The sequence below is a fragment of the Psammomys obesus genome, unplaced genomic scaffold, assembly GCF_907164565.1.
Source record: "Psammomys obesus unplaced genomic scaffold, mPsaObe1.curated_primary_1811, whole genome shotgun sequence".
Lineage (NCBI taxonomy): Eukaryota > Metazoa > Chordata > Mammalia > Rodentia > Muridae > Psammomys > Psammomys obesus.
The window spans coordinates 1,944,567-1,961,173 of record NW_026596069.1 but is presented as its reverse complement, the minus strand read 5'-3'; the positions used below and the strand labels follow the sequence as shown (position 1 = coordinate 1,961,173).

At 48.0% G+C, this 16,607-nt stretch overlaps 1 protein-coding gene across 2 annotated transcripts in view; it reads right to left on the bottom strand.

The window, feature by feature from the left end:
- Positions 1–235: 235 nt before the first annotated feature.
- The window catches only part of Gfra3 (GDNF family receptor alpha 3), a 22,670-nt gene continuing 6,298 nt past the window's right edge, over positions 236–16,607 (bottom strand). The window contains exons 2-8 of one of the 2 annotated variants that reach the window (XM_055625617.1): positions 12,742–13,029; positions 7,344–7,436; positions 5,405–5,717; positions 1,776–1,879; positions 1,485–1,619; positions 1,047–1,135; positions 236–852 (exon numbers count right to left, since the gene is read on the bottom strand). In XM_055625617.1, coding sequence (XP_055481592.1) covers positions 763–852; positions 1,047–1,135; positions 1,485–1,619; positions 1,776–1,879; positions 5,405–5,717; positions 7,344–7,436; positions 12,742–13,029 — 1,112 coding nt within the window. In that variant the 3' untranslated portion in view covers positions 236–762. Of the gene's footprint in view, positions 853–1,046; positions 1,136–1,484; positions 1,620–1,775; positions 1,880–5,404; positions 5,718–7,343; positions 7,437–12,741; positions 13,068–16,607 lie in introns of both variants that reach the window. The other variant, XM_055625618.1, reaches the window with a different exon arrangement.

Below are 16,607 nucleotides of genomic sequence, written 5' to 3'. Positions count from 1 at the left end.
GAGGCTGAGAGACTTGCTCGAAGTCACACAGCAGTTAGCAGTCGTGTTGCTGCGTCTCTTCATCACCCTGTTGGTGCCCTCATGCCTGTGACATACCACTAATTGTGTAAAGACTTACAATGTAAGAAAATGGGAAAAGACCAGAGTCTTCAGTCAAAATGTTTAATCATGACATAAGGGGCCGGGGGGACTTGGGGACAGTAGTAGGCGTTAAGCAAGACCCAAAGGCTTTAGCTCTTCATGCCCAAATGTTCAGAGTTGCCTGGCAAAGCAGTGAAGACAATAGGTTCCCACCTTCCTCACCGAGGGGAGGAGGGGCTGGAGCACCAGCCTTCCTCACAAAGGGACCTTCTTGCTGTGCTGCCTCAGAACCCTCAGCCCCTCCTGCCTGGAGAATGCAACAGGAATGACTGATGTGTTAGGCTCTGGGTGGTCCTGGTAAAGAAGGGCTGGGAGGTGGGGAGCAAGTCCCCACCAGAATATAAGGCCAAGCCGGATAGTCCTAAGGAAAGGCAGCCTGCGCCAGAAGCAGGGGTAAGGGACGTTTGAAAACTAGCCTCTCAGGATCTGAAGGCCACAGCCCCTTGATTCCACTAAGACCTCTTCTGGAGCACACAGGAGATGCAGGGGGATGCCTGCTTGGTTCACGGATGCCGGGTTGCCCAATGACATCTTCTTCCAGGGGCTGTCATTTTCTCATTCATAACAGGCTGCAAGTCGTCCGGGTGCGGTGGAGAGAACAAAGGACCCAGGGAAGCCCAGCTACCAGAGGGTCTGAGGCAGAATCAAGGAAAGTATGAAGAACGTAAGAACAGGTAGCCTGGGCTGTGGCCTCAGAGCAGGGTGATTGTTCTGTGGAGGAAATGGAATAGCGTCAGCCCAGAGGACAGCCCCCTTTATCACCTAAGCTGCCTTCCCTTGACGTGTGCATTAGAGGTCCCTGGAATTCATGGCCCCTCTCCCAGCCTGTCCCTTCGTCTGCTTGGTTTGAATGTTCTCCAACTGGCGTAGGAAAAGCTTGAGGTATATGACAGAGAAAGTTCTACCTGCTGTGGCGTCACAGAAAAGGTAGAGGCCGCCCAGTCCTGGGAGAAGAGTTGTCTGTGGAAACGCATCTTAGCTGCAATGGCCTCCACTGTGTAGGGGAGAAAAAAGGTTGGAACAAGGTGCCAGGAAGCTTCTCAGACTCCCAGGGCAAGAAGGGGGATGTCACGGGTCCCTGGGATACAATGGGCAAGTGGGTAGGAGTGGAGGTGCGCCATGTTGACTCGTTCTGCCTGCTAGTTCAAGTTCTGGGAGCCTAGACAAGTTGAGCGGGCAGCATGGAGGTCATTCTGGGAATGGGAGGAGTGGCCGAGGGATATAGGGCTGGTCCCGGAAGAGGGGTGCTCTGACTAAACAGATGGACAGGACCCATGTGGCTACACAGCTGGCTCCTCCCGTCCCTCGGCTACAGGGGCTGGGTGTCGGTGGAGCATACGCACTGAGGCAGGGGTTCTGGGAGAAGGACCTTTCCAGTTGTTCACACTCGTCCTGCAGGTTGCCACTGCCTCGGCAGGTGCAGCCTAAGGCCACGCTAGTGTTGAGCTTGCTGATGAAGTTTGGAGTCATGGCAGTCCCTGTTGGGTGAAGGAAGGGACTGTCAAGGTCTAGACAAATTCCTCTGTCTTCTTCCACCTGCCTCAGGACCAAAATACCATCCTGGGTTCAGTCCCGAACTTTCCCACCTCAGAGCTGATCAGCCTGCTGACTCCCAACACATGCCCCAGCCTCACCAATCAGCCCCAGGTATGCCCGCAGACATCTGGACTGCTCAGTGGCACAGGTCCCGAGGATGTCCATAGGATGGCAGTGGGTCTGGAAGTCCATCAGGCGTGATCTGGAAGAAAGGAAGTTTCCAGGGTCCCCACTGAGGATCTTGACTTCACCCTCACTGTCCTCCAGCTGGCCATGCCTCTCTTCAGGCCAGCTCCTTCTCTGCCTTTGGTGCCACCCCCTCACGATCCAGTTCCCAGTGCCGCAGCCCCACGCCCCATCGCCATGACTGTGAGCACCACATTCCCTAGCCATATGATCTCAGACAGCTCCTTTCAAGTTTCCTTGACTGTGAAACAGAGAGGACCGCAGCAGGACCAGGCCGAGTTTTGTGAGGGTGAAACACGAGAATGCACATATGGCCTTTAGCATAGCACCTGGCCCATACCAAGATACTGTGATTATTAACAGTCAGTCACCCTACATTAGATAAGCTGGTTTTCCTAGCTTCTCCTCCTGTTGCTATGATAAAATGCCCTGACAAAGCAGCATAGGGGAGAAAGGGTTTAGTTTAGCTCACAATTTCAGGTTACAGCCCAACATAACAAGGAACCCACGGCAGCGGAAATGTGAAGTGGCTAGTTATATCCCCGATGCTGAGAAGGGAGAGGAGAATACACACTTGCTGACACGTAGCTCACTTTCTCCTTCTTTATACAGTCCCGGACCCCAAGCCCAGGAAATGGTGTCATTCACAGTGGAGGGTCCTTCACACTGATTACTGTAATTAAATGTAACCCCCAGGCCTAGGGATGGATGGCTCAGCAGTTGAGAGCAGTAGCTGCTTTTCTAGAGGACAGGGCCTCTTAGCACCCACATGTGGCTGACAACCATCCTGTTCCAGAGTGTCAGATGCCCTTTTCTGGCTCCCAGGGTACCAGGCATGTACATGGTATACATACATACATGCAGACAGACAAAACACATATGATATCAAAATTAGTAAATATTTAAAGCAAACAAACAAAACCACCTAACTATCGTAACAGTTGTCTTTAGGTGCCAAAAGTATGAGTGTGTCCTTCTGTATACATTTCTCCAGTTTGAAGTACATTTTGCCTTGTGCTGGGTTATTTGTTTAGTTCTCTGTTACTCCTGCTCAGGGAGTAACTTCAAGGAACTCCTTGAAGGCAGGGCCAGTGTTTTACTCTTTTCAGAATGTGTGAGATGATAGCAATGGCTGCCAGAACAGTAATCATCAGGAGCACAGAACAGGTGAAGACTAAGTCACATTCCTGTCTTCCGAAGCCAAGTTAGAAATCTGACTTGAGACGGGTACACGCCTTTAGTCCCAGCACCTGGGAGGCGGAGGCAGGTGGATCTCTGTGAGTTCGAGGCCAGGCTAGCCTACATAGGAAGTTCCCAGTCAGCCAAGCCTACATAGAAAGATCCTATCAATAAAAAGAGAAGAATAACAGAAAAGAAACCAGACTTTCTACATAATAAACCTTGGACATGTTATTTCACTTCTTTATTCTATGATTTGCTCATCTGCAAACTGAGGATGATACAAAATAGTAATAGCAATTATCTTATGTGTAGGCTTCCTGTGAGGTTTAGACAAGTAAAAACTAAGTATTTAAAGTGGCATCAAGTTGGTAAGAAGTGGCTGGCAATGTTAGTATTATTATTGAGAGTTCCAAGCCCAAGCTTTTTAAAAAAGATTCATTTATTTTATGCGTATAGGTGCTTGCCTGCGTGTATGTCTGTAGAGCTTGTGTGTGCCTGGTGCCATGGAGGCCAGAAGATGGAGTTGGATCCCCTGGGACTGGAGTTATAGATGATTGTGGGCCATCATGTAGGAACTGAATTCAGATCCTCCACAGCAGCCTCAAGTTTCTTTACACCTGAGACATCTCTCTAGCCCCTCAACCTGGGGTTTAAGTTAGGGCTGACTTTGAAACGTCTTGCTCATACCCGCCCTGCCTTCATAGGAAATTACATATGAAGTAAGATACATGCCATGTCTGGAAAACTCAAGACACAAAGGTGTCTATCTTTGTTGTCTGGATAGAAAATGTCTGGCAGAAAATGTTCTCCAGAATACAGTAACAGGATATTGAGTGATGTTTTGACATATTTTTATTAGCATATATTAATTATGCATAATAACGGGCTTTGTAGTGACATTCTCATTCCACTTTTAATTTTCGTCTTTTGAGATAGTCTTGCCGTGTTTTCATGATGGTCTTAAATTTCCTCCTGCCTCAGGCTTCTAAGGTTCTATGCAGTGTCTGCTGAGTGAGGATAGCAATGCTGACCTTATGGGACTCTGGCCAGAGTTAAGTTGCTGGGTGTGCTCAGCCTCATGGGGAAAAGCAAGGCTCAGTGACTGCAAGAGTTTGGTTAGAACTTGATTGTGATTTCTTTCTAATGTTTGGGTTTTTCTGAGACAGGGGCTTATAGCCCTTGCTGGCCTCAAATTCAGGATGTATATGAGGATTTTTAAAATTCCTGATCTTTCTCCCTTGGCTTCCAAATGCTAAGAGTTCAGATGAGAGCTACAATCCTGGCTTGGAATTTTATTTCTTTTTAAATTTTGTTGTTGCTCTTGTTTTATTTCTGTTTATTTCGAGACAGGCTTTCTCTATATAATCCTGGCTGTCCTGGAAATGCTCCGTAGATCAGGCTGGCCTTGAACTCACAGGGGCCGGCCTGCCTCTGCCTCCTGGGGATGAGAGCACAACTCCCTGGGGTCACTTCTCACCGGCCACCCTGTTGAGACAGTCTTTCTTCTCTCTGCAGCTGCCTGCTCTCGGCTGTCTTGGAAGCTTTTGGGAGTTCTCCTGTGTCTGCCTCCCAGCTGTAGGATTACTGGGACTACAGATACAAACCATTACATTCCAGGGCCTCCTAGCACTTGGGAGGCAGAAACTCCCCCCCGCCCTATGCTCTGAGTTTTAGGCCAGCCTGGTCTACGTAGTGAGTTCTAGGACAGCCAGGACTGTAGAGAGAGACCTTGTCTCACGAAAACAACAATCAAAACAAAAACAACGAACAGAAAAAAAAAAAAAAAGAAATAAAGAAAAGAAAAAGAAACAAAGAAGCAAAAGTTAAAGAAAAGAGCTTCCAGAGCCTGAGATATGGAGTCACCTAACAACAGGAAGTTGAAGACCTCCCTAACCCAGCACCTATTAGTGGGAGAAGAGAGTTGACCTTCCACCTCCACAAGTGCACACAGACTCTGTGAGGTTGCAGGACTACCCCACCTCCTTCACCTCACTAAATAAATGAATAATAAATGTAGGGTGTTGGGTTGTTTTGTTTTTTTAAAGCAGGATCTCACTTTGTGACCCTGGCTGGCCTGGCACTCACTAAGTTGACCAGGCATTTAGAAGGTAGAGGGAAAAGGATCCAAAGAGTTCAGGGCTATATGAGACCTTGTTTCAAAAAATTAAATTAAATTAAATTAAAAAATAATAATAAAATAAAATAAACGTACTCAGGAAACTGAGAGGGAAACTTAGGCCACATGTTGTAGGGGTCAACCTGGGCTACATACAGGAAGGAAGAAGGAAGGGCGGGAAGCCAGACCCAGACACATTGGTGTACCGCATCCCTGCCCACCCTGCCCACCCTCACAGGGCACCTGCACAGAGGGTCGGAGCGGCAGAAGCCCCGCAGATCCAGGCAATTGGGGGGCACGGAGGGGAGAGCACAACTGGGGGCGATGGTGTTGCGCCGGCGTTCCCCGCAGCCCGCATCTTCCGGCGCGCAGGGACACAGCAGCAGGCCCTGAGCGTGGGACTCGGCCGCCTTCTCAAAGAAGGAGCGCAGCTGGGCTAGGCAGAGGTGGCGCTGGCAGCGGAGCCCTGAGCAGGCCTCCCCGTAGGCCTTGCGCAGGCGGTCACACTTGTCGTTAAGAGTACACAACATGGCAAATTTGAGGCAGAGGTCCGAGTCTGTGGGGAGAGTAGCACCAGGTCACCAGGCGGAGTCTCGCTAGGAAATTCAGTAAACCCCTCCTGTGACAAGTAGATGAGGTGGCAGAAAGGAAGGACTGTTCTGAATTAAGCCACTGCTAACTCTTCTCGTACAAACCCTGTCTGGCTCCCTGTCCTTATCTTGTCTGGTGAAATGATCGTCATAGTCATCACCACCGCCGCTGCTGTGGTCGTCATCATCGTCATCATCCACCATCCACATACATCTAACACCCACTCATTTATTTGTCACGAAAGCAGCAGGCAACTCAAATAAACAAAACGGTTCCCCGCTCCTAGGCAGTGAGAGCTGGTGGGAATCACAAATCAGAGAGCTTTCCAACGGCTAAAACACAGGCAACCAAATTTTAGTTAGGTTTGGCTGGGGCCTTTCTGTTCTGTTCAGGGCTTTGTGTTTGAGAAGGACATTTTCTTTTTTAAAAATTGTGTGTATGTGTTGTATGTATGTGTATGTATGTATGTATGTATGTATGTATGTATGTATGTATATATGTATGTAGCCCAGACAGGGCCACATAGTGAGAACTTGCCAAAGGATGGATGGATGGAAGGAAGGAAGGAAGGAAGGAAGGAAGGGAGGAAGGGAGGGAAAGAAGGAAGAAGGAAGGAAGGAAGGAAGGAAGGGAAAGAAGGAAGAAGGAAGGAAGGGAGAGAGAGAAAGAAAAAGAAAGAAAGAAAAAGAAAGATGTGTGTGTGTGTGTGTGTGTGTGTGTGTGTGTGTGTGTGTGTGTATTTCAATTCTTCCAGGCATATGATATACTCATATAATTTCAGTATTTGGAGGAAGAACACTAAAGAGCAATTCTTCAAGGTCAAAATCCGGGACATCCTGAATTTAAAAACACAGGGACAACTATACAATAAATCTTACTTATATCTTAAAATGCAGTGCCTTATGTATTCTTTGGGGTTTTGTTTGTTTGTTTTTTAGATGGTTAGCTCAGGGTGGCCCGGAACTCCTTCTGTAGCTGAGGATGCCCTTGAACTCTGATCATCTTGCTGCTACTTCTCAACAGCTTGCATTAAGGCACACACGGCCATACCCAGCTGTGTATTTGTGTACTCTTTCTCAGTTAGTTTACAGCCTCGTTGTCCTGGAGAAAAAAAATGTGCATCAGAGCCTCTCCTGGACGGTGGCTTCCACCCGGAGTGACCCCTGTGAGGAAGGAGACTCCTTTTTTCTGCCCAGTACCTCACCCACCCCATTAGAATGGTTGATAACAAGCAATTTCATAGTCCTTGGGGACTTTTGAAAAAAACCTACTTTCCTGCCACCTTAAATGTGGGTAAATATACTCCATTTCAGCGTGCTTGCTGCCGCCACTGCCACTCCTACACGCCCTTCCTGAGGACCTGGGGCCCTAATGGGCTCTAGAGGTTTCCCTAGTAACTGCTGCTTTTTGATGATTCCTGTGAACATAGACTATGCATCGCAGCTCAGACTTCCATCCTGATACAGCAGGCTAGAAACTCCTCCCCTGAAGTCCCACCCACCCCAGTCTGTGCTCCCCTCCTTCCCTTCCTCTCCCCTCCCCTCCTCTCTCCTCTCCAAAGAGCCCAGGCCCAACCTCTCTTTCCCCACACCTGGTTTAAGCATGTTCAGCTTGCTGAGATTCATTTTCCAGGGTTTGCTGGTCACTGTGTCTTCATAGGGGGAGACATCCAACTCGTAGTCACCTGGAGAGAACAGGGAGGTGTGTGAATGCTAAGGACAAAGGCTTGGGAAGTGGAGCAGGGAGGCCTGAAGCTGCCGGGTCAGCCTGCAAGGCCAGCAAGGAGCAGCCTGCAAGGAGCAGAAGAAAAGACACAGCCTCTCCTTACAGAGAAAGCTGCAAGCCATACAGAGACCGGAATACATCAGTTGGAAAGGTACAGCTTAGGCCCAATGAATAAACATAAGAGAAGAATTAAGAGCTACCATTTGTCAAGCACACTGGATCCCAAGCACACACAAGGGCACAAGCACACTCACAGTTCATTCCATCCCTCCTACAAGTCCTTGAGAAGGTGAGAAGAAGCCAAGAATGAGAGGCTAAGTGACCTGCTTGGATTCACATTCGCTTAAGAAGGGGAACCGGGCTAGGCATGGTGGTGCATACCTTTCACGTCAGTACTCTGGGACAAGGAAGGAAGGTCTCTCCGATATGGAGGCCAGCCTGGTCTATATAGCAAGTTCCATGCCAGCAAGAATTATAGAGCAAGACTTTGTCTCAAAAGAGGGGAGAGGGTTGGCTATAAAATACACACCGATTCCAGAATATCTGCTCCTAAGTATAGACATTGCCTGTGGGCACACAATCAAGCAAGGAGATGCTTTCTTTCTCTTGCCATTAGGGAAGGGACAGGAATGGATGTTGTTCTAGGCTTAACCATTCACGTGGAGACACATGACACAGCACAAAAATGGAAGTGAGGCCAGGTACTGAGTTGGACCAAAATGAGAAAAGCCAGAGGAAGAAAAGACACAGTGACCTCACAACCAACACATTTCTCCCCGTCATCCCATGGACTACGGGTTACTGGGAGGGGGGTTAATTAGGTTGTAAGCACAGTGGGTGTTCAATAAAAGCTAATTGATAAGTTTCGCTGGGGTCTGTGGATGCAGTTCAGTTGTTAGGGTGCTTGCCTGCCACGTACAAAGCCCTCAGTTCAACCCGCAGCACTGAGAATAAACTAGGCAATACCAGCATTCAGAAAGGGGAGGCAGGCACATCAAGAGTTCATGATCATCCTTAGCTACACCGCAAATTAGAAGCAGGCTGGGTACATGAGACCCAGTCTCTAAATCAGTCAATCCATGAATCAATCATATTGGAAGAAAAAGGTGAGCTTGCTGGGTGCCACCTACCAGGCCTTGGTAAATGCATCTTGAGGACTGGAGGAGCATGGGTGATATCACACAAACAGGAAGACCTGGGAGCTCCTAAAGGGGAAGCATGAAGTGGGAGAAGCCCAGAAAATGTCTCTGGGGAAGATGGAAAAGAGAAACAATTGGGCAGAGGAGTGGAAGGCAGGAACAAGGAATGCCATAGATGATGTCATCACTTCCGGTTACTGCCTATCACCCGAGCCTGTGGGAGCATGACGCTTCCCACCTGTTGCCGTGGGAAGCACCTGCGCAAGGAAGACACATGCTCAGCCCAGTGGTGTCAGGCTTGCTTTGGCCTATGAAGTATAGACAAAAATGATGTCAACCACACTGGAGCAGAGGTTTTAAGAACCGTTGCATGGTTCTGCTGCTCCTCCTTTCTCTCTGCCAGCGTGGGTCCTCCATGGAGACCAAAGGTAGAACAAAGTTAGCTGTTGGGAGCTGGTATCGGATGCAATACAAGCAAGAAATACATTTTCCTTTTAAAAAGCCAGTGGTCTGGAGGAGGGCTTGTTGGAATTGAAGCTTAACTTGGAAAACTCCTGTTTATGATGCCCTGGGGAGGGCTGGCAGTGTGGCTCAGTGGTGGAGTGATTGATAACAAGGGTGAGGCCCTGGGTTAGATCCTGAGCACCAGAAAAGGAAAAAAATCAACTAGGAGGAGAAAAAGAAAAATGCAGTTAGTATCTAGAAATAGATTCCTATAGTAACAACATTTTCCGGATGTGTGGCTTTGCTCTGTGACTGGACAGTGGTAGGAAAGGAGGCTCTTAGGTAGGCCTAGAGGATTGGCAGACCCCATTGACGAAGTTCTTGGTAAAATTGTTACCTGCAACAACTGGGAAGATGACATATGAGGAAGATGATGACTGAGCTTGTACTTCCAGGGGAAGAACCTGAGATGAAGGAGTCTATTGCTATGTATTGAGTATGCATGTGTGTAAGAGTGTGTGTGTGTGTGAGTGAGTGTGTGTGTGTGTGTGTGTGTGTGTGTGTGTGTGTGTGTGTGTATTTGGAGTCCAGCTCTGGATATCTACCTGTCCCTGCACCCCAACACTATTAAGGCCTCCGTGCCGAACTTTGAATGTGGTGCTGGTAATCCAAGTTATTGGCTATGACTGGCAAGGTGCTGAAAGAAAAATAGAAGCTCAGAAAAGAGCTGTCCAGTTCGGCCTAAAGTGAGGGAACTAGCCACTTCTGAGGCAAACGCAGGATGCTTGCTTAAGGCCAGGAGTTCTAGACCAACCTGGGCAGCATAGTGTGCTCTCATCTCCAATAACAACAACAACAAAAACAATAACTGAGCAGTGGTCAGTTAAAGTGCTTGCTGTGCAAGTATGAGATCTGAGCTTGGATTACCAGCACCACATTCAAAGTTGGGCACGGAGGCCTTAACAGTGCTAAGGTGCAAAGACAGGCAAATACCCAGAGCTGGCCTCCAAATACATACACACACATATACACACACTCACACACACACTCTCTCTCTCACAACACACATGCCAACTCATACTCATACATACACACACACACACACACACACACACACAACTGCTGGCCTCCAAACACACAACACACACACACAGTTGGACAAATATACTTAGGAGAAAAGAAATAAAAAGATTAAAGCAGTGATTCTCCCATGGAGGCCTGACAAAGGAAAGGGACTTTTGTTTTGTTTTGAGACAGGGTTTCTCTGTATATCTCTGGCTGGCCTGGAACTCACTCTGTAGACCAGGTTGGCCTTGAACTCACAGATATGTAACTGCCTCTGCCTCCTGAGTGCTGGGATTAAAGGCCTGTGCCACCACCACTCAACTCTGGCAACAAACTTTTAATTAGATTTAGAAGGAAGTGCATGTCTTAAATTATGGAAAAGGCTACTGGGTGCACAAGATGGCAGAAATTAAAGATATAAAAAGCCATTATGTGTTGCACAGCCAAGAGCTACCAATCTGTATTAAAAGAGACTATGAGACTTAAACTCCCCCCGCATCCTCCAGGCAGGAAACAGTCTGAGAATATTGCTTAGTCCCCAAGGAGGCTGCAGTCTCTCACGCCCATTTTAACCATGGCCAAAGAGAATAATAGAATAGCAAGAACCTGGCAGAGGGCTGGCCAAGAGCCCTAGAGAACAATGGACAGGGCAACTCCTCCCCTAAAGCAAAGGCATCCTTCCTCCTCCTGGGCATGAGGCCTTTCAACATGTGCCATGAGTCGGCGTGTGCCAAATGCCTCCATCCGTGCACTTTCTAGAAGCTTTACTTGTGTCTCAGTCTGTCTCCTCACCGCACACTGAGTATGTATGGAAGGCAGATCACTGGTCTCTTCAACTTACAGGTTTCTAGATCCAGAGGAGTCGGCTCCAGACCCAGCAGAGAGAATTCCATGAGCCAGGACATATGCCCGTGTTCTCTGCACTCAAAGGTTGAAGGCAGGAGGAACACAGGGCAGAGGCCAGTCTCAGCTTAACCCCTTGGGCAAAAACATAATGGTCTCCAAGTGCCAGAGAGGGTATCGGCTCCCCTGGGACTGGAGTTCCAGACAGTCACAAGCTGACTCCTGGATGCTGGGCGTTGGGTGCTGCTGGGTGCTGTTGGGTGCTGGGATTTAAACGTGGGTCCTCCGGAAGAGCCGCAGTGCTCTTGACTGCTGAGCCAGCTCTCCAGCTTCCCTCCCCATCCCCACCCTTTCTTTTTTTGAGACAAGGCCTCACCCCAGCCTGGGACTCATCAAGCAGGCTCAGCTAGCCAACATCCCCCAGGGATCTGCCTATCTGTTTTCCCAGCCCTAAAATTATGAATGTCTCCCGCTCTCTTGTTTTGTTTTTCATGTGGGCTCTGAAATCACCTTAGCTCGAGGCTGACTGAGCTACCTCCCTAGCTGTTTTTGATCCTTTTTGTTTCTTGTGGTTATATGAGACAGGTTATCCTTCACTATCCTAAAATATGTGGGGATCCTCCCACCTCGGTCTCTTGAGTGCTGGGATTACAAACATCTGTGCTCAACTATGGAAATTTTGCTACTACAACACAGTCCATTAAAAGCTGACTAGTAAACTCGGTGGTTGTGGTTCACGACTTTGATCCCAGCACTCAGGAGGCAGAGGCAGGCAAGTCTGAGTTTGAGGCCAGCCTGGTCTACAGAGTGAGTTCCAGTATAGCAAGAACTACCCAGAGAAACCTGGTCTTCAAGACCAAAATGCAAATAATTAATCAATTAAAATTTAGTTGATTTAATTAATTAATTAATTAAAAATTAGTTAATAAAGTAATTGAAAAATTGACAAGAGACAGGGGCCTATGGAAAGAGACAGCTGTGAATCTTCTGTTTGGCTCCCTCTGTGCCTGCTCTTTCACTGTCTCCTGTCTGGTTAGGGACAGCCTTCCTGTTAAAGACTGTAACAATGTGCTGCCTTCTCCTATCTCTGAATCAGTAGGTTCCAGGAAGTTCTGAGCCTGTTTATGAGCTGAGATGCTTTCCTCACTTTCCTGCCCTAGGAGCTCCTCAGGCTGGGGTTCTCTGTGGTTTAGAGCTTGTGAAGAGGAAAATACAGGTAAGAAAGTGGACATAAGGGGCCAGCAAGATGGTTCAGCAGGTGAAGGCACTTGCCACCAAGCCTGGGAGAATGAGTTTGCGTCTCAGAATCTACACTCTGGAAAAAGAGAACCAACTCCACAAAAATGTCCTCTGACCTCCACACACACACCCTGGCATGCATAGGAACACATCTGCACATATGAATAAATAAATAATTTTTGAGACAGGGTTTCCCTGTATAGCCCTGACTGTTCTAGAGCAAGCTCTATGGACCAGTCTGGCTTCAAGAGACTCACCTGCCTCTGTCTCCCAGCTGCTGAGATCAAAGGTGTGCGCCACCGTGCTCAGCTGAAAATATTCTTAAAAGAAAGGTAGAAGTAGGTAGAGGAAAGGGCAAAGTTTGAAGGACCCAAGAAGATAACGCCAAATTTCCCCTCCATCTCTTACTGATGCCACATGCAAAACTCCATTCGTCCCCACCAAAATTAACCATATGACTGTCCTACACCACTGAGAAATGACTTCCCAAAATCCACCCTTGTGACGTAGTCCCCTCTAGGAGAGCGGCCTTACCAAGGCTTCGGGCAGGGTGAACGGTCCAATAAATGTTCAGACAGGTAGCTTGGTGCTTCATACGCCGGTGGCACGTGCAGCCCATCAGGGAGCTGTTCCTGAGTTGTTGTGCTGCCTCGAGGCAGTCCGGAGACAGGGCAGACTCCTCGAAGGGCAATGGGGTGCTTCCACCCGAGGTGCAGGAATCCAGGTGGTGGTAGGCAGCCTTGCAAGCGGGATTAGCCTGACATTTCTTTCTGGCTTGGATACAGCTGTTCATAAGCCTGTTCTCTGTGGGAAGGAAGTCTCCTGCAAAGATAGAAATCAAGTGAGGCCACAAAAGCTGCCTGGGAACACCAAGTCACGAGGCCGGGTAGGGGAGAGTCCAGATAAAAACCACAAGAAAACTCTAGGGTGTCTGTCACATAAGCCACTTAAGAATAAGTGTGGGGGGGGGCTGAAGAGATCAGCAGCTAAAAGCACTGGCTGCTCTTCCAGAGGACCCAGGTTCGACTCGCAGAACCTATATATGGTGGCTCACGGCTGTCCATAACTCCAGTTTCAGAGGATCTGTCACCCTCTTCAAGGCACCCAAAACACTCATATGCATAAAAAAACCAAGATATGTCTGCATCATGCTGTAGGCACCCATTAAAGAGCTGTTCCTGGATGTGTGTGTGTGTGTGTGTGTGTGTGTGTGTGTGTGTGTGTGTATTTAAGAGGCATGGAGATAAAACAGCCAGCAGGACTGCAGTTGTCCCAATATACAGACAAGGCCCGAGGAGAGATGAGGATGTGACGAAAGAGGTTGCTCAGCCTCCAGGAGGGCAGAGGAGGCAGCTACCTGGAAGCTACCTTAATGATCCTTCCAGAAACGGGAAAAGTTGACCGTGGGCAGAGCCATGCCATAGGCGGGGCTCTCCCCATAACCAGAGGGTTGGCAGTGTGTATGGGAGTACCGGATTAAAGCCAGCAACAACTCCGAGTCTTTGCTATGAAACGCTTAAGGTAGACTGCTAAGACAGCTCAGTGACTAAAGGTGCTGGCCCCGAGCCTGAGGACCTGAGCGCAATCCCTGAGAGCCATGCAGCAGAGGAGAACCAACTCTCAGGAGCTGGGCTACAGCACACATGCCCCCCACAAGTAAATAAAACATAGTTTTTAAAGTGTGTGTGGGGGGAATTTGACCCACTTATTTGCTCGGAAATACCAAGGCCGGTTGCAGTCCAGTCCTTGGAGAAGTTCTCAGACTCGGTGTGCCCACCGTGCGTCACGGCAGAACACTTCCCACCAGTCCTTTAGAGCAGTGGTTCCTGACCTGTGGGTCTAGACCCTTTTGGGGGTCAAATGGGTCACATATCAGATATCCTGCACATTAGGCATTTATGTTACAATTCCTAACGGCAGCAAAATTACAGTTATGAAGTAGCAACAGGATAATTTTACCTTCGAGGGATCAGCACAACATGAGCAACTGTCTGAACGGTGCAAGCACCGAGAAGGTTGAGAACCACCGGTTTAAAGGGACAGTGTGGGGCTGGAGAGATGGCTTAGTAGTTAAGAGACTGGGTACTCGTCCAGAGGACGTGAGCTCAATTCCCAGCACCGATGTGGTAGCTCACAACCGTGTGTAACTCCAGTACTAAGGGATCCAACACCCTCCTCTGGCCTCCTCCAGCACCAGACACACCTGTGGGGCAGAGACACGCATGCAGGCAAAACACTCATATCCGTAAAATAATAAAATAAATAAATCTAAAAGTTAAATGTTCTGACCCCAGGACACTTTTTAAAAATTAAGTGAAAAACTTAGCAATCCTCATTAATTCTTTCCTTCCATTGCTATCCTGTGTCCAGAAAGCCCTCTTGGCTCAACAACTTATCTGGAATCTGTCTACCATCTTCCTAAACCAGGTCTCCCTACAGCTCTCCTTTGCATCTTCCGAGTCCATCCTCTCACATATATATATTTTAGCGATCCCCTATTTGTAGGCTAGAAAACCTTTTATTAGGGTAAAATCCACACAACATGAAATTTACCCTCCTCAAAAATTGTCTATTCTGAAGGGCATGTGTGCTACGGTCAGAGGACAACTTACAGAATCTGGAACTCTCGTTCAACATGTAGGTCCCAAGAATTGATCTCAGGGCATCAGGCTTGATGGTAAGTACCTCTACCCCCTGAGCTGCTCTGCCAGCCCCCAGATTTACCTTCTTCTTTATGTGTGCGTGTGTGCGTGTGTGTGCGCGACGGTGTTGCCCACGGGGCCAGATGGGGATTTGGGTATCCCAGAAGCAGCGTTTGACGGCTGTGAGCCTCCATGTAGGCACTGAGTCATCTCTCTGAGCAGCAGAGTGATCTTAACTATGGAGCCACGTCTCCAGCCCTGCTGTGAACAACTGTGGGCAGTGGTGGTGCTGGTGGAAACGACTAAATTGTTTTCCACAGAAGCTACACTTTCAGATTGCCACAATGGAGCTGCAAAGATTCTGGCTCCTCGTCAGATTTAGCAAGTCTTGTTATTCTCCATTTTTGTTTCTATTACGGCTATCCTCATGGGTGTAAAGTATTATCACGTTGTGGCTTTCATTTGCATTTCTCTAATGACTGAGGTTGCTGAGCGTATTTTTTATGTGCTTGTTAGCCACTTGTATGCCCTCAGTAATAAACTGAAGAATAGTACAGGAAAAATCCATGAATAAAAGATGTATAGAGAAATGAATTTTATAAATGGCGTACTTCTATGTGCCCAGCATCCTAGTAAAGACACAGAACATCCATGGCTCAGAAGTCCTTGTCTAAGCAACTACTTGTTGCTGTTGTTTCGGGTTTGTTTTGTTGTTGTTGTTTGTTTCGGTTTTTGGTTTTTCAAGACAGGGTTTCTCTGTGTAGCCTTGGCTGTCCTGGACTCACTCTGTAGACCAGGCTGGCCTAAAGGCATGAACCACTGGCTTTGAAAACTAGTATCTTATTGCTAACCCCAGAGATCAGTTTTATTTCCGGTCACTTGATATGTGTGTTTTTGCATCTTGGCATGTATACATTCACGTATGTTTGTGTTTGTTTATTTTCGTGGCCTGTTGCCTGTGTATTACTTACACAAATGTGCAGGACATGTGCCTATCCATGCGCACACATGAAGAAGCCACAGAAGGACACAGGGTTTCTTTCTCTGTTCTTTGCCTTTTAGCTTCGCTAGGCCAGAAGCTCACCTCTTTGGCTAGGCTGGCTGACCAGCAAGCTCTCACAGTCTGCCTGTCTCTGTCCTACAGCACCAGGATTATAGGTATACACAGCTGTGACTGGTTTTTTTTTTTTTTTTTTTGGGGGGGGGGGGTGTTGAGACGGAGTTTCTCTGTGCATAGCCCTGGCTGTCCTGGACTCACTTTGTAGACCAGGACGGTCTCAAATTCACAGTGATCCACCTGCTATATTGCCTTCTGAGTGCTGGAATTAAAGGCCTGTGCCACTACCCCAGCTCTGACTTTTAGTTATTTATTTGTTTCTGTGGGTACTAGAGATTCAGACCCGAGTCCTCATGCTTAGCAAGTGATCACTGCTACCTACTGAAGCACTGCTCTAGCCCTTTTTGTTTTGTTTCCTCTTTTAAACAGTCTTGCTAAGTGGCCCAGCGTACCGCAGGAGCTCAAGCTGGCCTTGAATTCTCTTTCCTCCCTCCTTCCTCAGACTCCTGGGTACTGAGATCACAGGTATGAACCACGATGTGTGACATAGCTTCTTTTGCTCAATAATATATTTATGAAATCTGCCAATAGTGGTGAGGATTTGTTGATTGCAAAATCCATGAGAGGTAACAGTAACTGTAAATAACCATGAGGCTTTCTTCTCTTCTCCTCTCCTCTCCTCTCCTCTCCTCTCCTCTCCT